Genomic DNA, 19296 nt, shown 5'->3' on the forward strand with positions numbered 1-19296 from the left:
ACCAAGAACACCAAAGGCGCAGACACCGTGGCCGCGCGGCGTGGTGGCCGACCGACCGGTCTCATCCCATCAGCGCTCATCGGCGGTTCGAACAGCTCATCAGCTCGACAGAACGATGGCCGCCTCCGCCGGGACGAGCGGCTCCCCCCTCGGGATGGAGCTCGCGTCCCCCCCCACGGACGGGATCACCTCCCTAAACTTCTCCCCCGACAGCGGTCTGCTCCTCGCGACGTCGTGGGACGGCGGCGTGCGCGTGTACGACGCGGATCCCGCGCGCGATCGATCCTCCCAGCGGCAGCACTTCGCCACCCCCGGCCCGGTCCTCGACGCGTGCTTCGCCGAGGCCGGCGGGACCGCGGTGATCAGCGGCGGGATCGCGAAGGTGGTGACCCGCCACGATCTCATGACCGGCGCGGAAGAAGTCCTGGGGTCCCACGACGCCGCGGTGAAGGCGGTGGCGTACGACGATGACACCGGGCTGGGGATCTCGGGCGGATGGGACAAGACGCTCCGCGCGTGGGACCCGCGCCTCCCGCCGGAGCGCCGTTGCGTCGCGCGCGTGGACCTCCCGGACAAGGTCTACTCCATGAGCATCAACCCGCCCAGCAGCAGCGCGAACAAGAAGATCGTCGTCGCCATGGCGGGGCTGGGGATCCACGTGTACACGCCGCTCGGGTTGACGCTCGGCGGCGCGCCGGAGCAGACGAGGACGTCGACGCTGTCGCATCAGACGCGCGTCGCGCGCTGCTTCCCGGACGGGACCGGGTTCGCGGTCGGCAGCGTGGAAGGGAGGGTCGGGTGGGAGTATTTCGATCGATCGGAGGAAGCGATCGCGAGGCAGTACGCGTTCAAGTGCCACAGGAGCAAAGAGGGCGGCGTGGAGACGATTCATCCGGTGCACGCGATCGCGTTTCACGAGAAGCTCGGGACGTTCGCCACGGGAGGCGGGGACGGGTTCGTGAACGTGTGGGACGGCGGGAATAAGAAGCGTCTGTATCAGTACCCGAGGTATGCCACGAGCGTCGCCGCGCTGGCGTTCAACGCGGAAGGGGACGCGCTCGCGATCGCGGCGAGTTACGTCGGGGAGGAGGGAGATAAGCCCGCGCCGGCGGATGCGATTTTCGTGCGCGCCGTCGACGCCGCGGAGGTGACGCCGAAGCCGCGGAGCTGAGGACGACGACGACGACGTGTTTAGGGTTGGTGTTTAGGGTTCACGGGGGGGATGTGGGGTAGGGGGCATCGCGCGCGCGACGTGCGCGCGCGTCGCGTGCGATGCATTCGTAGCGATGTAACGGAGAAAACGGTCTTCGAGAGCGGCTGGAGTCCTTCGCCAGTGAACGCTCAACGAATCTCGGACCGGCTCGTGCACTGAATGGTGGCTACACGTCGACGCGCTTCCGCGGTCAGAGGACGATGCGCGCGGCGTCGTGTCACGCGATGACCCCGATGGCGGCGCGCGGTGCGTTGCGGCGGACGAGGGCCGCGGCGTGCGCGTGCCTTCGAAACGCCGCGCGCGCGCCGACGCGGGAACGGCGCGCGGGCGCGGGCGTCGTCGTCGCCGACTTCGCGGACGACGACTCCCGTCGTCGTCGCGCGTCTCCGAATCACCTTCGCGCGTGGCGCCGCGACGACGCCATCGCCGGCTCGACCGCGCTCGCGAGGACGGCGTCGACGAGACGATGCGCGCGAACGTTCGCGTCGACCGCCGCGAGCGCGGCGACGGACGCGCACGCGCCCGCGTCGACGGAGCGCGCGTCTCCGTCTCGGTCGCCGCCGAGATCGTTAGCCACGGGAAACTTCACGCGCGACGGGTCGCTCCCGTCGTTCGACTACACCGCGCTCCTCGCGAGCGCGCTGGAAATTTCCCGCGTCGCGACCCCTACCAAGGTCGAGATCGCGGTCCAGGGCGACGCGTACTCCGTCGTCCTCGGGCTGAGAGGACTCGAAGGGAACGCCGCGCTCCATCTGTCGTGGCACCCGAACGCAGCGAGCGTCCGCCTCGGCCCGCCGCCGCCCCGCGTGCACAAGTCCGAGCAGCTCGCGTTCGGCGAGCGAATGAACGCCACCCTGCGCGGGCTGATTCTGACGCGCGTGACGCTCCCGGAGCGTTGGGAGCGCGTCGCGACGTTCGAGTTCGCGGAGCGCCCGGGCGGCGACGCGGCGTATCGAGTACACGCGGAGATCATGGCGAGGAACAGCAACGTCGTACTCGTGGACGCGCGGGACGACGATAAGATCGTCGCGTGCGCGTACCAGGTGGGCGCGGCGCAGACGTCCGTGCGGCCGATTTCGCCGGGGTTTAAGTACGCGCCGCCGCCGGCGGCGCCGGGGGTGGACCCGGACGCGGGGCTGGCGGCGACGGAGTGGAGAGAGCTCGTCGTCGCCGCGAGCGCGCTCGCGGCGTCGAGCGCGAACGAGAAGAAACCGAAGAAGGCTTCGACCCCGGAAGCGGCGGCGAAGGCGGCGGCGAAGGCGGCCCCGGGCATATCGAAAGGGCTCGTGCGCGCGTTCAGGGGCGTCTCCCCCGCGCTCGCCGCCGCGCTCGCGTCGAGCGTCGGCGTCGACCCGAAGACGAACACGGCCGACGTCGCGGACGACGACTGGATCGAGTTGCACCGCGCGTGGTTGGGGTGGATCGAGTCCGCGACGAGCGCGGTGGACGCGATCGCGTCCGCGGACGTCGCCGCGGTCGAGGAGGCGTTGAAAGACGCGGGTTGGTGCGTGGAGTGGGGGCAGATGTTGTTGCGGCGGCCCGCCGGTTCGAACGCGGCGGCGGCGGCGGATTCGTCGTCGTCGTCGTCGTCGTTTCTCGTCGAGGCCATCTCCGACGTTCCGACCGCGGGGGATGGCTCCGGGCCCGTCGGCGCTTTGTTTTCCGCGGTGTACGGCGACGCCGGGGACGCGGACGTCTTCAGAAGGGAACGCGATCGGTTGTTACAGGGCGTGAGGGCCGCGCTGAAGAAGACGACGCAAAAGGCGAAAAACTTTCGAGAACAAATCGAACTCGCGGAGAAGCACGAGAGCGTGAAAATTCAAGCGGACGAGCTCATGGCGTACCAGCACGGGTGGACGCAAGGCCAAGACACGATGGAGGTGTACGATTTCGAGTCGGGCGAGGCGCGGCGCGTGGCTGTGGACCCGCAGAAAGGACCGCTGGACGCGGCGGAGAAGTTGTACAAAAAAGCGCGGAAACAACGACGCACGGCGACGCAGGTGGAACCCCTCCTCGAAGCCGCATCGAACGAGATGGCGTACCTGGAGAACGTCGAGTTCGCGCTCACGGAGCTCACGAGCGAGGACGCGCTCGCGCTCGAGGAGATAAACCTTGAGCTCGTCGACGCGAAGCTCATGGCGCCCGTCGGGCGAGGCGCCGCGGCGGCGATCAAACGCGAGGAGAAGCGAAAGAGCGGCGGCGGCAAGGGCGGCAGGGGCGGCAAGGGCGGCGGCGGGACCGCGCCGAAGAAGCGAAATCGTCGCAAGGAGGAGACGATGGCGAACGTGCGGACGTACGTCGCCCCCGGCGGGAGCGACATCCTCGTCGGGAGAAACAGCAAAGGCAACGAGGCGGTGTCGCTGAAGCTGGGCTCGGACCACGACGTGTGGTTCCACGTCCGCGGCGCCCCCGGCGCGCACGTCGTGCTGCGTCTCGATCCCGGGCAGACCGCGACGGACGTGGACATGCAGGCTGCCGCGGACTTGGCCGCGTTTCACAGCAAAGTGCGGACGGGCGGGAAGGTTGACGTGTCGTACACGTCCCCGAAGTTTGTCCGGAAGCCGAGCGGCGCACGGTTGGGGATGGTAACGATCGACAAGGAGAAGGTGATGACGGGGCGGCCGGACGACAGCGTCGCCGCGGAGGAGGAGAGGAGGGAGGCAGCCGCGGGCGGCGGGAAGAAGGGGAGAGAGGAGTGGTGAGGGCGAGCGGATAGACGCGGTCCGCGGCTCCGTATCGAAGCGCGAAACAACCCTAAACCCTCAAAATATGATAATGTCAGCTGCAGCAGTGCCGCGTCTCAGTGTCGCGTCCCAGACCGCGTCGCGCGCGCGACCGCGCACCGCGCACGACGTCGTGCTGCAGTCGCATATCCCGCCGCGCCGTCGACGCCGCCTTTCGTTCGTACATGATGGCGACGGCGACGGCGCACGTTCGCCCGACGCGGTGCCTTCGCGCGACGCATTGGACGCCTTGGACGCAGCAATGGACGTCGACGTCGCCGCAGCGCGCTGCGGCCGGTGATCTTCATGATCGACGTCATCGGACGTTCCTCGCGCGCGCGGCCGCGAAGGCGAAAGAGGCGCCGATCGAGCCCGCCCCTCCGCACAGGGACGACGAGGTGTGGTGCGACCCGAGGCGCGTGCGCGTGCGGAACGACGTCCCGCTGCGCGGCGACGGCCCGGTCGTGTACTGGTGCTCGCGCGACCAGCGCGTGGACGACAACTGGGCGCTCCTGCACGCGCTCTCCGTCGCCAAGTCTCGAAACGTCCCGGTCGCGATCGTTTTCGTCCTCGTCCCGTCGTTCGCGTCCGCGAGCGCGCGCCAGTACGCGTTCATGCTGCGCGGACTGCGCGAGATGGCGAAGACGTGCGAGGCGACGCGTCTTCCGTTTCATCTCGTCCGCGGCGACGCAAACCCCGCGGCGGCGGCGGCGGCGGCGGCGACGCGCCTCGACGCGTCGCTCGTCGTGACGGACTTCTCGCCGCTCCGCGCGCCACGCGAGTGGCGCAACGACCTCTCCGACGCGCTGAAGCGCGCGAACGTGACCGTGCACGAGGTGGACGCGCATAACGTCGTCCCGGTGTGGGAGGCGTCGAACAAGAGAGAGTACGCCGCGCGGACGATTAGACCGCGGATCACTAAGGTGCGTTCTATACACTGGTTCCCATACGACCGCGTTGGCGTGGTGAACGCCGATCCTTAAGGACTTTTGCCGGCGTTTCTCTCCGCCCACGCCTCGCTTTCAATCCCCGCCCTCGACGCCTTTCAACTCCACCTGACGCCTTTGAACTCCACCCCGACATTCGCTTGTATGGAACGACCCTAAGCGACTCGCCGCGTTTCTGACGTCGTTCCCCACGCGCGACGCGGTGCGCGACGCGGCGCTCGCGGCGGCGGCGTCGCCGCGCGCGACGGATGTGCCGACCCCGGAGCGCGTCGACTGGGACGCGCTCATCGCGGACGCTCGCGGCCGAGACGGCGGCGTCGTACCGGAGACGCTGCATCCGACGCGGCGGAAGCCGCCGGGGGAGGCGGCGGCGCGGCGCGCGCTCGTCGGCGGACCGGACGCGTTCCTCCCGTCGCGGCTCGCGATGTACGACAAGCGGAACGACCCGAACGTCCCGCGGGCGCTGTCCGGGCTGTCTCCGTACCTGCACTTCGGGCAGCTCAGCGCGCAACGGGTGGCGTTGGAAACGAACGCGGCGCGGACGGAGGCGACCGCCGCCGCCGCGGACGCGTTCGTCGAGGAAGTCGTCGTGCGGTCCGAGTTGAGCGATAACTACTGCTTCCACGAGCCGAATTACGATAACATCAACGGCGCGTCGGGGTGGGCGATCGAGAGCTTACGCCTGCACGCGGAGGACGCGCGAGACCCGGCGTACAGCCTGGAGGAACTCGAGAGCGGGTCCACTCGCGACGAGCTGTGGAACGCGGCGCAGCTCGAGATGGTGCACTTCGGCGCGATGCACGGGTTTCTGCGAATGTACTGGGCGAAGAAAATTCTGGAGTGGACCGCGGAAGGGCCCGAAGTGGCCCTCGAGCGCGCGATCTACTTGAACGATAAGTACCAGCTCGACGGCAGGGACAGTAACGGGTACGTCGGGTGCATGTGGGCGATATGCGGCGTGCACGACAACGCGTGGAAAGAGAGAGACGTGTTCGGGAAAATTCGGTACATGAATTACAATGGGTGCAAGAGGAAGTTTAAGATCGACGAGTACGTGGAGAGGATCGAGCGCGAGGTGAGGGAAGAACTCGCCGCGCAGTCAGACGCGTCGAGCGTGAACGTCGAGTAGGTGTACTCTAGCTAGTAGTCTGTGTTAGTTAATTATGCTACGTAACCGGTTTGTCTTCGCGCGAAGAATTTATTCGGTGGTTTTCGTCAGTCTTCTCCCGAACGCTCGCTCACGCGACCACGGGCGCCCACACCGCGATCCTCCCGTCCGCCATCCCCCCCACGATGCACTCCTCGGGAGTAACGCACAACGCGGTCATCCCCGGCCCGGGCCCGTCGTACTTTGCCCATATGGACAAATCGTGCACCATGCGAACGACGACGATCCCCTTCTCGCCGCCGGTGAGAAGAAACCTCGCGTCCGACGTGACGGCGAAGGCGTGTAACCGCTCCGACGCCGACGCCGTCGCCAGCGGCGCGGCGCTGCACGGCGCGTTGATCCCGTGGCTCGATATGAGAAGCGTGTCCGCGCAGTACACGAGAAGTCGCGCCGTGGACGTCGTCGCCTCGACGAGTCGCAACCAGCCCGGCGTTCCCGCGTGATCGTCGGCGGCGCCGGGGCCGGCGTCGCCTTGGAGCTTTTTCCGCGGGGCGCGCACGGTCCGCAAGTGCCTCCCTTCTCGGAGCGTGTGAAGCAGCACCGCCCCGTCGGCGCCGCCGGACGCGACGAGGTCGAGCTCCGCGGACGCGGCGACGCACGTCACCGCGTCGTTGTGCCCGAAGAGTATCCGCCTCGGTTGATGCCCTAACCCGCCGCCCTTCGCCAGCGACGGTTTCGACCTCGGATCCCCCCACCCCCCGGGCGGCGGCGTGACCTCCCACACCGCGACCGTCGTGTCCCTGGACCCGCTGACGACAACCGTGGCGCCATCGTTCCACCCGGTATCCCCGATGTCGCCGCCGTAAAACACGCCGCCGCCGCCGCCGCCGCCGCCGCCGCCGCCGCCGCCGCGCGCGTTCGATGAACTCCCGCCGCCCGTCGCCCCCCACGCCCGTCCCCCCGTCGCGCCCCCCGGCGCGGTCGTCGCGAGGCACGTCACGAGGTCCCTGTGCCCGGTCGCGATCTGCAGCTCCCTGCCGTCGTCCACGGCGATCAGACGCAGCCCGTGGTCCCAGTGCCCGCACGAGAGCAGCACGCGGTTCGACGCGATCGTCGCGAAGCACCGCGGCCCCGCGTCGGCGGCGGCGGCGAACGGCGGCGCGATCCTGCGGTGGTCCCCGCCGCCGTCGCACACGACGGCGTACGCGGGGGACCCTCCGCCGTCGGCGCCGCCGGCAGAGGGTCCCGCGTCGTTGCCGACGCTCCCGACGCTCCCGACGCCCCCGCCACCCGCGATGAAATCTCCCCCGGACGTGAACGTCATCGAGTTCGAGCGGTCGTGCCCGCCGCCGCCGCCGCCGCCGCCGCCGCCGCCGCCCGGTCCGGCGGCTCCCGGCGGCGGTCGAATAAATTTGTGCACGCCGATGGACCGGTCCGCGGACATCGTCACCACGCGCGAGGTTCCTAAGGCGCCGCTCGCGTCGCCTTCGACGGCCAGGAACGCGATCGGCGCGAGGGATCGCTCCGGATGCGGTCGCTGCAGCTTCCCGCTCCCGGGTAACGGCGGGGACACCACGGATGCGAGGCGAATCGCGTGCGGCGAGTGCTTTATCGGCGGCAACGGCGCCAACGGCGGGACCCGACGCGGGTGGGGCTTCGTGAACAACCGCGCCGGGGTTTGTCCAAAGTTTATGATCTGCGCCTCCGCAGCCGCGCGCTGATCCGCGTCCGCGATCGCGTCTAAATCCACCGCGCCCTCGTACGTGAGATGGTGAAACACGTTGTGTCGCTTCACCGCCTCCGCGCCGAGTTGCGCCGACCCGAAGACGAGGTCGATCCACTCGTGGACGCGCGCGGATACCGTCTCGCTTTCGAGAGCCTCGCGCATGACGCGGATGAACTCGTGGGTGCTGCCTTTCGCCCACGGCGGGAGTTCGACGTCGCCGACGGCGTTGCCGTCCTGGCGCGACCCGAGGTCGTGCGCGCTGTTGTTTTCGAGAAACTCCGGGAGGCAGTAAAACTCCGGGATGAGCTCTTTCACATCCGCGGTGGACTCCAAACACGCGCGCCAGCACCGATCGACGGAAGAGAACAACCTATCGGCGTGATCGAACCTCCCACCTTGAAGCTTACGGTTCAACCCGGTGAACGGCTCGAGGCGAAGGAGGAAGAACAGCACGATCCCGGACGAGGAGTAGTGCGAGCCGTAGTGAAACGGCGGCGTCGACGGGTCCGGATCCTCCGCGAGGAGCTTAAACCGCTCGATGAACTGTTCCAGACGCGGCGCGTGCAGCGCGCCGATCGGCTTCGTGAGGTCTCGAAACACCTTCGGGTCGTTCAAGTCAATCTCCGGGGACGTGTAGTCGCTCAATATCCACGGGAACACCGGGTATTGCGTGAGGTCATTCTTCGTTCGCCCGGCGAGCGTGTTCAACGCTTGCAGGTAGTCAAACGTCGAGAGCTCTCTTCGTCGCCAACGCTCTTGCGCTCGCGACGCAGCCTCGAGCTTACGCCGGCGGTCCATCACGACCGCGCCAGGCTTGCACGCGGCGACGCGCGCCGCGGCCTCGCGCATCGTGCGGCGGTCTTGAAACGCGAGGAACACGGACCGGCGGTCGGTGAGGAAAATCTCAATCGCGACGTGTCTCAGCTTGTACCTCGCGTGATGTACCTCGTCGACCCGCGACGTCGGCCACCGCCAGAACCGCTTCTTCGAGCGGTTCAGCGAGACGTCGTCGATCGTCGTCGTCGCGTCCTCGGCGTCGTCCGCTTGGTCCTCGTCCGCGATGAAGTGCACCGCGGCGCGAGAGATCTCCACCTTACCGGCGACGACGCCCCCGCCGCTCACGAGCGTCCCGGGCGCGGAGAGGAGAACCTTCCTTCGGTCGTCTTTCGATAGCTCTTTCGCTTCCCGCTCCGCTTCCTTCTCCGCAATGGCGGCCGCGGCGGCGACAGCCTCCGCCTCCGCTCTCGCGACGGAGTCCTCCTCTTCGGTGGTCCCGTCCACGATGGATTTCAACGCGCCGCCGACGACTTTGGTTATCATTCCATCCGCCGGCCCGGTTTCGTCCTCGCCGGCGTTCGCCGCGTTCGACGTCGTCCGCGCGAGGCGATCGTCCTCGTACACCACGTACTGATAGTCCCGCTTCAGTCGCAACCGTCGCTGCGAGCTATCCTCGGCGCTGTCGAGCTTCCACTTGTACGGCGGCGGCGCCGACGCGTTCGAACCGTCCCCCGCGGCGGCCGCGTCGTCGCTCGCCCACGCCCCCGTCTCTCCCGCGAGCTCTCTGTGAAGGTTACGCCACAAGTCCCCGAGCGCTTGCGCGTGCTCCTCGTGCGCGGCGCGCGACAACGCCCTGCGTTGACGTTCGCGCTCGCACAGCGCGCTCAGCGCGGCGGTGCGCGCCGCGCACAACGCGCGCTCGGCGGTGCGTTCGTACGCGTACGTCGCGGCGGCGGACTCCTACAAAGCGACGTCGGGGTGGAGTTGAAAGGCGTCAGTTGGAGTTGAAAGGTAACGCGGGCGGGGATTGAAAGCGGGGGTTGGGCGGAGAGAAGCGACGGCAAAAGTCCTTACGGATCGGCGTTCACCACGCGGACGCGGTCGTATGGGGACCAGTGTATAGAACGCACCGCGGCGGCGGCGGCGGCGGCTCTCCGCTGCTCCCCGAAGCGTCGCGCCTCCTTGGCTTCCTCCGCGGCCGCGGCCGCGGCTTTCTGCTCGGATATGAGCCCTCTGAGGCCGCCTCCGACGGCGCCGGGCGCGGCGGCGGTCATCACCGCGGCGGCGACCGCGCCAGCTTGAGACTCGTCCACCGCCCTCGCCCCGCTTCCGCCGCCGCCGACGACGCCGCCTTGGAGCAGCCCCCCTCCGAGAAGACCTTTCGCGGCGCCCGCGGCGGCGGCGACGAGCCGCTCCGCGATCTTCGCGCGCTCCGGTGAGGACGCCGTGAACGCGGTCTCCGCGCGCACGAGCGCGGCGAGGAATAAGTGCAGTCGGTTCGACGTCGACGCGCGGTCCGCGTCCGCGGACCCGGACCCGCCCGGGGGCGCCAACAGCGACGGGAGCATCGCCTCCAGGGCGTTCGCCGCGACGTTCGCCGCCTCCGTGGGAGCTTCGTACACGTACACGATGACGAGACGGAAGGCGACGCGCTGCATCGTCGCGACGCGCTGCGCGGCGTACTTTTTGGTTCCGGCGCCGCCGCCGCGGTCGCCGCCGGCGGGGATGTCTCCGTGCGCGTCCTCCGCGGGACCGGCGACGTCCACGTCCCCGCTCATGGACGGGGTACGCGAGTGCCCTCGCGACTCCGTCCCGGTGCTCGTGACTAGCGCGCGTACGAGCGTTTCGAGGATTTTCCACGTTCCGTCAAACATCCGCCACGTGTCCCCGTCGAGCCCGGAGCTCGCGCCGTCGACGTTTTGTGACTTTTCCAGCGCCGCCGCGGGGGACGCCTCCGCGACGGCGGCGTCCACGAGCGGCAGCAACGCGTGCAAGTTGTCCCCACACGGGCTCGCGGCGAGTCCAGGGCGATCAACGAACGTCCACGACTCGGCTTTCCCGCCGCCGCCGGCGCCGCCGGCGCCGCCGCCGGTGGCGCGGTCGCCTTCCCCCGCGGCCCCCGGGTCTTGTTCTAATAACGCCTCCATCAAATCGCCGAGGATCAATCGCGACAGCGCGTCCCCGTCGAACCCGCCGCGGTCCGCCGACGCGGCGACCGCGGCGACGGTCGCCTCCACCGCGACGTGCCCCTCGTCCACGCGGAGCACCGCGTGCGCGTGAAGCGCCCTCATCAGGCGCATCGCGAGCGCGCGCTCCTCGCCGCGCGCCGCCGCCGCCGCGTCGCTCGCCCCCTCGGGGTCCCGACGCATCACTGGCAGGAGCCAGCTCTGCCACCCGTCCCTCCCCACGAGCGCGTGCGCGTTCGCGGGGGCGCCCTCGACGAGCCGCAGCAAGAGCTCGAGCACGCCGCTGCGCATCTCGGTGTCAGCGCAGCCTTCGAGGAGCTGAAGGAGGAGTCCCGCGGCGGCGGGGTGGACGACGCCGGGGACGCCCGAGGAGGAGCCGCCGTTCTGGTGGACGAGCGACGAGCCGCCCATCCCTTGGGGACCTTGGGAGCTCGTCGCCGACGCGGCCGACGAGGACGAGGAGAACGACGACGACGACGTGCCCCCGAAAAAGCGTTTCACGCCGCCGCCAGCCGCTTTCGCCATCTTCGCGCCCTTGGAGAGCATCCCGCCGGAGGCTTTTCTCGGCGCCGGCGTCTCCAACGCCGGCACGGGCTGCCCCCCGAGCATGAGCTCGAACAACGCCGCGCGTATCTCGTGCGTCAGCGGGTATATCAGCAGCGACTGCGTCACCGCGGACCATAAACCGTCCGGGGCGTCCAGGGTGCCGTCGGTCACGCCGCCGCCGGTGTTTGCGGAACGCAATCCGCCGCCGCTTTCGAAGCCGTCCGTGCGCGGTAACAATGCGGCGAGGAGTCGAATCGCGAGCGCGCGCGTCTCCGCGTGCGGCCTCGATAGCGGCGCGAGGACGACCGCGGTGCCGCCACACTCGCTCGCGATCGCGTTCGCGAGCGATCGCTGCGCGGGAACCCCGGGCTGAAGGAGCTCGACGAGGCCTTCGAGGATGTCCGCGGCGGCGGCGCCGGCGGCGGCGGCGCCGGCGCCCTCCGCGCTCTCTCCCGCTTCCTCGATCGCGAACACCGCCGCAGACGCCATGTCCACGTACGCGGCGTACACCGCGCCGGGGAGCAGCGAACCCGCGACCGCGAGAAGCGCTCTGCGGCGAGATCGCACCGCGTTCTCGTCCCGGTCGTGCCCGCGGAGGTCGCCCGCGGCGTCCACGAGCGTCGTCGGCGGCAGCATCGCCCGCAACGCCCCCGGGTCCCTCTGCGCGAGCGCGCGGAGCAGCGCGGAGTGCGCGCTCAGGGCTTCCGGATCCACGTGCGGGCCTTGCCACAGGCGCATGTCTAGAAGTAAACGAACCGCGGGCTGGTCGTGATCGACGTGATCGATACCGTACGACCCCCACGCGGAGCTCGCCGCGCGCGCTAAACGCTCCATCGCGGGAATCAACGCCGGGGATAAGCGTCGTCCGCCGTCGCTTCGAAGCAGATGCGCGATGAGCGCGTGCCCGCCGCTGACTCTCAGCGCCTCTTGATTCAATCGCGATCCGTCGAGAAGAGACGCGAGGAGGTCAATCGCGTCCGCGGCGATGGCGGCGTCGTGCGCGTCCTCCTCGCGACTCCGCGGGGCGCCGTCGTCGTCGCGCGGCGCGAGGAGAGGGAACAACACCCGAACGCCGCCGAGGCAGTGGATGATGTCCTTCGCGCTGTGCGTCGCGCAGACCCGCGCCGCGCCGACGATCATCGCCGCGACGTTCGGGGCGTCGTCTTCGATGAACAGGTCGCGGTCGCCGCCGGGAGGATCCTCGTCCCCGCGGCGGCGGACGGTGTCGACGGCGGCGGCGATTCGGTCCTTCACCGCGCCGAGCCACGCCCACGCGCCGCCGCCTTCCGCGCCGACGGTGGAGTAGCACGTCCGCCCGCTCGCGGCGGCGGCGTTGAGGGATAACACGAGCCGCGGGGCGATGTTTTCTCGCACTTCTTTCGCCTCGGACGCGCTCATGCCGACGCCGGCGAGGGCTAAACCAGACGCCGTCTCCGCGGGGGAAAACGACCCCAAGTAATCCGACCCGAGCGCCGTCATCGCCTCCACGGCGGCGTGCGACAGGACGTCGTCGAAGAGACGCACGGCGCCGAGCTGCCCACGAAAAGGCGCGGACCCGACCGCGGCCGCGGCCGCCGCGCCTTTCGCGATGAGCGTCGACGACGTGTTCGCCGCCGCCGCAGCCGCCGCCATCGCCGCGGCGTCAAAGTCGTTAAACGCGCCGACGCAGCACGCCGTCAGCGGCTCCGTGACTTTCGGGAACCGCAACTTGGACGACCCGACCATCTCGCCATCGACGTAGACCTTCACCGTCGCCGCGAAGAGCGGCGGGCGTCCCGGAGTGTGCGTGATGACGACGAACATCCACCGCTTCGAAGGCAGCGACGCGTGTATCCTCGCCGCCTCCGCCTTGGCCGCGGACCCGGACGAGGCGCTCGAGAACGTGCTGATGTCCACGCCGGACGGCCGCAACGTCGCGGCGACGCCCAATCCAGACGCGGTTCGCAGCGCGAACAGCGCGACGCCGCGCCCGCTGACTGGGAACGACTCTACGCGCATCCACGCCGCGAACGTGTACCCGCCTCGTCCGCTCGGCCACGGCGGCGGCTGCGTCAACGCCAACGCCCCCGCGGTGCCGCTCGCGTCGCCGCCGACGCCGTTACGTATCCCGTCCTCGCCGGCGAAGTCGAAGAACGCCGAGGGGCCGTCTCGTTTCGCCGCGACGCGCAGCGTTCGGAGCAACATCCGGCGCGGAGTCACGCCCACGCTCGGGTCGCGAAGCATTTTAAACACGAACCGGAAGTGACGCGCGGACAGCGAGTGCGACGCGCACCAGCCGATGCAGTCGGACAGTAACTCGCACGTCGCGTCGGTTTCGTCGCTCGTGGACGCTCTCGCGGCGACGTAGAACCAGTCGAGAAGTTCGCCGAGCAAGTCCGCTTGGTCCGCCGCGGCTCGAGACGCGACGGACTCGCCGAGGGTTTTCGCGAGCGCTTTCAACACCCAGCCGACGTCCGCGCCGTGCCCTTTCGCGTTCGCGCCTGTTCTGCCCACTCGGAGCAAAGAAACGAGCACGGAGAGCGCGCCCGGGTTACGAATGACCTGTCCAGCGGTCCACGTAGGGTTGACGCCGCCGCCGCCGCCGCCGCCGGGGCTGACCGGGTTCTCGGCCGGGGCGTCGTCGTTTTCGTTTTCGTTTTCGTTTTCGTCGTCGGGGAAATCCCCGTCCACGGCGAGGTCCAACGTCCGCAACAACAGCGTGCGCGTCACCGGGGCATCGCCCCACGCCGCGCGAAGCGCGTGTGCGAACGTGTCGTACCCGACGCGATCGCCGAACGCCGCGGCCGCGGCCTCAGACCCGGACAGGAGGCTCCGGAGCGTTATCAAGACGTCCAAAATCACGCGTTCGTCGTCGACGCCCTCTCCGTTCAGTAAACTCACGACTTGAACGTACGCCTCGCCTCGCGAGTCGCCCGCGATGTACGCGCGCAGGGCGCCGCCGCCCGGGCCGTCGAGCGCCGCTCGCAAACTAGATAATATGGAGCCGAGCGGCGCGGTCCCTTGACCGCGCGCGACCGCGGGCCCGCGCCCGGCGGCGATCTCCCGCGCCGCCGGCAGCGTCTCGAGGTACCGACGAAGCGTCGCCTCCCACGCGGCATCCGCCTCGCCGGCGCTCGCGTGTGTGTTCCCGGGCACGCCGCCGGGGAGGTACCGACTCGCGATCAGCGCCGCGATGGACTTCAACGCGAGGTCGCGCGCGGTCGGGGACCACAACAGACGGAAGAGGAGGTCCACGAGCTCGGGCGCGGTCAGCGCCGCCGCCCCGAGCGCGGCGCCGCCGCGTTCGAGCACGGAGACGAGAAGCGAGAGCACCGACGCCTGCGCGGCGACGGCGTCGCTCGCGGCCTCCTTCTCCGCGGCGGCGTCGGTTTCGGCGGGATGAATTCCCCAGAGCATCACCTGCGCGGCCGCAGCGGCGCCGAGCTTCGAAGGCGCGCCCGCGCGGAGCAACGCCACGGACGTCCCCCGCGGCGCGAGCGACAACGTCGTCGTCAACTCCGCCGCGAGCGACGACGCCGCGCGCGGCTGCGTCGCGCGCGCCGCGATCGCGTCGAGCATCGCGCTGACCTCCGGCTCGCTCCCGCCGCCACCGTGATCGGACGTCGACGCCGCAGCGAGGTGCCCGCCGCGTTCGCCCGCGACGGACGCGGCGAAGAACCACGCGTCGATCGCCAGGGTCGACGTCTTCAACGCGATCGACCACGACGACGCGTCGTCGTCGACGACCGCGGCGGATCGATCGCCGGCGCTCTTCGCTTTCGCTTCCGGGCTCTCCGACGCCGCGTCGCCGTCCACGCTCGCCGAGAGCGGCGGCGTCGCGGTCGCCGGCGCGCGCCCGTGCGCGACGTCGCTGGAAAGGAGGACGGTCCACGCCCCCGCGTCTCGACACGCGTTCACCGCCGGGGACGGATACGCGTGAAGCAACGCGCGCGTGAACCGCGCGACGTGCGCGTGCAGAAGCGCGCTCGCGAGACTCCCGGGCCGCTCCTCGTGTTTCAACGCGTCCACCGCGGCGTGCACGACGTGCGTCAGCATCGTCGTGGCACCCGCGGCGAGGTCCACGCCGGAGGAAGACGCCGTCGCGGCGCCATATCCGCCGCCAACATCCGCGTCCACGAACCCGCTCAGGAGCTCGAACACGGTCGCGAGCGCCTCCCCTGGGGGCGATTCCGCCGCGAGCGCGGCGTCGTCGGGTGCTGATGCACCGTCGTCGCCCGCGAGGACGAGGACCCGCGCGGACTCGGTCGCGGCGTCGCGCAGGAGCGAGGAGAGCCTTCCTCCGAACGCCCCCGCGGCGGTAGCGTGGCGAACGTTCACGCCGTTCCTTCGCACCGCCGCTCTGACCGCCCGCAGCGCCTTCACTTGGAGCGCGAAGGCGTCGACACCGCTCGAGGTCGCGGCGTCGCTTTCACCTTCGCTCGCGACGCGCCCGCCTTGACCGAGGCTGTCCCCGATGCCTTCGATGAGGACCTCCAAACCCCCGGCTCCGCGGAGGGAATTTTGCAAAGAAGACGACGCGCTCAGCGCGGCGGACAGCGAGTCCAACAGCGACGCCTCCAGCGCGGCCGCGGCGCGTTCGCTCCCGGTGGGACGCGCGCGAAGCGTGCGCTGTATTCGGATCATCTCGATCATCGCGGTGAACCCGCCGCACTCGAGCAGAGGCTTCACCGCGGGGGACTCCTTCGAGGTCGGAGGCGCGGCTGACGCCGCGGATGCGGCGGCGGCGGCGGCGGCGGCGGACGCGGCGGCGGCGGCGCCGTCGGGTCGGAGGTAATTCGCGAGCACCTCCGCGCCGAGCTCGCACAAACTCTCGAGCACTCCCAGCTGCGTCTGGACCTCCGCGCCGACGCCCATGGACGCGCCGCCGGATCCCCCCGGCTCGCGCATGCCCGCGAGCGCGGCGAGCGTGTTCAGCCGTTGCATCGCGGACTTTAAGAGTTTCGTCAGCTCGGGTAACAACCCGCGCTCGCGCAGGACGATCCTGTTCCTCTTGCTCCGCGTCGCGATCCCGAGCGCGCGGAGGAGACTCACGCCCGCGGCTCGTCGGAGCGCGGGCTCGTCCGCGCGCATCGCGGCGCCGTGTGCGCCCTGCCCGAGCGTCGCGTCTAACGTCTTCTGCGTCGAGACGACGCCGTCCACGAGAGCGCCGAGGACGCGCACCGGATGCCCACGGGCGCACCCCATCACGACGGGCTTCTTCTCCGCGGCCGCCTCCGCGGCGCCGTCGTCGTCGCCGCCGCCGTCTCCGCCGCTCGTGGACGCGGTCGCCGGCGCGCGGAGGAGGGTCGCGTCTTCCTCCCCGCCGGAGACTGGGCGCCAGCCGTCGAACGCCTCGGCGAAGCCATCGAGGAACGACTCCAGCGCGTCCTCGCGATTCGGCGACCCCGCGGGCGCGCCCTCTAAGACGCTCCACAGGAACAACACGTGCGCGTCGCGCTCGTCTTTCTCGTCGAACGCGACGTCCGGCAGCGACGCCGCGCAGGGCTCGTGTGGGACGACCGCGCGAAGCGGCAGGGGCTCCGGCGCCCGCGGCGAAGAAATCGCCGCGGTCTCGGCGGAGGACGACGACGCGTCTCGCGAAGTCGACGACGACGACGACGACCCCTTGTCCCCGCCGAGGAGCTCCCTGAACCCTTTCTTCAGGTAGTTCATCGCGCTCGCGTCCGTCGACGCGGCGACCCGGGGGCGGTCGTTCCAGCCTCCGGGTGCGCCGTGTCAGATGCGCGACTCTCGGAGACGTTGTAAAGTTTCTGTAAAGTTTCCGTCGTCGCGCCGCACGCCCCGGGTTCTCCGGTGGCGTTTTTTTTTTCTCTGTTCGCGCTGGCGTGGCCGAGTGGACCGCCGACGTTCTCGACGACGAGGCCGCGTGACGATCGGTGAGAGACGGAAACGCGGACGGGAGCCACGACGAATACTAGCCGTACTGCATGCGAACGGAACGCGTCGTGTTGATGAGTGAATATTTAGTGTATTCAACGCGTGTCTATGAGATCCTTTCCCGCCCCCGATCGCGCGCGTCGCCGCCGTCGCGCGGTCGTCTTTCACCCTCTCCGCCGCTTCGCTTCGTTTCCTCCTCGGCTTAGTTGCCCTCCGCGGACCGAAGGAACGGCTCGATCGGCTTCCCGAGCGCGTACACGATAAAACCAATCTCCCGGAGTTTATCGTGGTCGAGGATCAGACGGCCGTCGAAGACGAAGGCGGGCTTCTGCATGACGCCGTAAATTTCTCCCCAGTCGTACGACTTAAACTCGTCCCACTCGGTCATCACGCACACCGCGTGCGCGTCCCTGAGCGCTTCGATGTGAGACTTGTACGTCGTGATGTTGCTCATTCCAGCGCCCATGTCCATCGCGATCTGCGCGTCCGACACTTTCGGGTCGTAAATCGCGAGCCGCGCGCCGTCTTCGATGAGGCCGTTCCCGACGTCGATCGCCGGCGCCTCGCGCGTGTCCCCGGTGTCCTTCTTGAACGCGAACCCGAGCATGCAGATCTTCTTGTTCCGGATCGTGTTGAACATCGCGCTCACGACGCGCTTCACGAACCGGTTCTTCTGGTAGTCGTTCATGCCGACGACGGAGTACCAGTAGTCCGCGACTTCCGTGAGGCCGTGGCACTCGCAGATGTACGCGAGGTTGAGGATGTCCTTCTGGAAGCACGACCCGCCGAACCCGACGGACGCGTTCAAGAACTTCGGGCCGATCCTCGAGTCCTTCCCGAGCGCGTACGCAACCTGGGACACGTCCGCGCCCGTGGCCTCGCACAGCGCGGACATGGAGTTGATGGAGGAGATTCTTTGCGCGAGAAACGCGTTCGCGGCGAGCTTCGAGAGCTCCGCGGACCACAAGTTCGCGGTGATGATCCTCTCCTGTGGGACCCAGTTCGCGTACACCTCGACGAGGGACGCGACCGCGTCCGTGCCCTCCTGCCCCTCGATCTTCCCGCCGATCAAGACGCGATCGGGCGCGGTGAGGTCGTCCATCGCCGTGCCCTCCGCGAGAAACTCGGGGTTGGACAAGATATCGAATCGCACGCCGCTCGTGTTGCAGTTCCGCTGCAAAACCTTCTCGATCGCCTCCGCGGTCCGCACCGGCACGGTGGACTTCTCGACGATGATCTTGTTCGTCTTGCTGACCGCCGCGATCGTGCGCGCGGCGGACTCCCAGTACGTGAGATCCGCCGCCTTGCCCTTCCCGAGGCCCGTCTTCTTCGTCGGCGTGTTCACGGAGACGAAGATCATCTCGCTCTCCGCGATCGCGCCCTCTACGTCCGTGGTGAAGAATAAGTTCTTCCCGCGGCACTGCTTCACGATCTCGTCGAGCCCGGGCTCGTAGATGGGGAGCTCGTCGCTGTTCCACGCGTCGATGCGCGGCTGCGAGATGTCCACCACGGTGACTTTGATGTGCGGGCACTTGAGCGCGATCATCGCCATCGTCGGGCCGCCGACGTAGCCGGCGCCGATGCAGCAGACTGCGGGGGTGCGTCGAGGGTGGGGCGGGGTTGGTGAAGGGCGTCGTGCGTCAGTCATCGGTCGGGCGCGTCACCGTGGACGCGAAGCGAGGGGCGACGGGGAGCACTTGAGCGCGGACCGGGGTCGAACGGTTCTGTTCGTTCGACCCGCGGTTCGAGGCCGCGGGGGAACCGGCGCGGGGGCGCGCGCGCGCGATCGGGTGGGAAGACGGCGCGCGATGGCGACGTTCAGGCGGTGTACGCACTGGAGGTGACTTTGACGACCATTCTGGGCGTAAGTTGAAGCGTGAAGCCTGCGAGAGGTACGGGAAGGGCGAGACGTCGTCAGCGGCGATGGCGTCGGGGCCAGGAAACGCGAGCGGCTGAACGTCGATTTGATTTGTCGGTCATCGCGCGCAGATCGGAGGCCGCCGCGCGCGATGGACGCGCGCGGCGCCGAAATCGCGCGGACGCGATTCCAGAAGGACGCGAAAGAAGATACTACGCTCACCTTTGCGTGCGCAGGCGCTTCCAAGAGTGCGGACGCGGGGACGGGACGACGCCCGTTTGAAGCGACCGCTCGCGCAGCTGGACGGTCACAAAATGGGCGTCCCAAATTCGCCG

General features: G+C 69.3%; 5 protein-coding genes across 5 annotated transcripts; 3 read left to right on the forward strand and 2 right to left on the reverse strand.

The window, feature by feature from the left end:
* Positions 1–115: 115 nt before the first annotated feature.
* Positions 116–1171, forward strand: MICPUCDRAFT_35057 (uncharacterized protein; the record flags this gene model as incomplete). The annotated part of the gene is made up of 1 exon (XM_003060974.1): positions 116–1171. The coding sequence occupies one exon, from the start codon at positions 116–118 to the stop codon at positions 1169–1171; it is 1056 nt and encodes a 351-aa protein (XP_003061020.1).
* A 245-nt stretch (positions 1172–1416) lies between these two features.
* Positions 1417–4010, forward strand: MICPUCDRAFT_35061 (uncharacterized protein). Its single transcript, XM_003060975.1, has 4 exons — positions 1417–2379; positions 2461–2655; positions 2818–3357; positions 3439–4010. Exons 1-4 carry the CDS (start codon positions 1438–1440, stop codon positions 3913–3915), a joined length of 2154 nt encoding a protein of 717 aa, XP_003061021.1. The 5' UTR covers positions 1417–1437; the 3' UTR covers positions 3916–4010.
* A 396-nt stretch (positions 4011–4406) lies between these two features.
* On the forward strand, positions 4407–5961 carry MICPUCDRAFT_10493 (uncharacterized protein; the record flags this gene model as incomplete). The annotated part of the gene is made up of 2 exons (XM_003060976.1): positions 4407–4859; positions 5044–5961. Coding segments are annotated over 2 exons (1371 nt in total), but the record flags the coding sequence as incomplete, so codon positions are not given.
* Positions 5962–6139: 178 nt separating this feature from the next.
* MICPUCDRAFT_902 (uncharacterized protein) lies at positions 6140–8689 on the reverse strand (the record flags this gene model as incomplete). Its single annotated transcript, XM_003061239.1, has 5 exons — positions 6140–6398; positions 6474–6800; positions 6942–7262; positions 7422–7597; positions 7631–8689. Coding segments are annotated over 5 exons (2142 nt in total), but the record flags the coding sequence as incomplete, so codon positions are not given.
* Positions 8690–17176: 8487 nt separating this feature from the next.
* On the reverse strand, positions 17177–19202 carry MICPUCDRAFT_35067 (uncharacterized protein). The gene is made up of 3 exons (XM_003061240.1): positions 19184–19202; positions 18939–18986; positions 17177–18693 (listed from the first exon to the last, which is right to left on the reverse strand). Exons 2-3 carry the CDS (start codon positions 18958–18960, stop codon positions 17306–17308), a joined length of 1410 nt encoding a protein of 469 aa, XP_003061286.1. The 5' UTR covers positions 18961–18986; positions 19184–19202; the 3' UTR covers positions 17177–17305.
* Positions 19203–19296: the final 94 nt, after the last annotated feature.

This window comes from Micromonas pusilla, assembly GCF_000151265.4.
Source record: "Micromonas pusilla CCMP1545 genomic scaffold MICPUCscaffold_9, whole genome shotgun sequence".
Classification (NCBI taxonomy): domain Eukaryota; kingdom Viridiplantae; phylum Chlorophyta; class Mamiellophyceae; order Mamiellales; family Mamiellaceae; genus Micromonas; species Micromonas pusilla.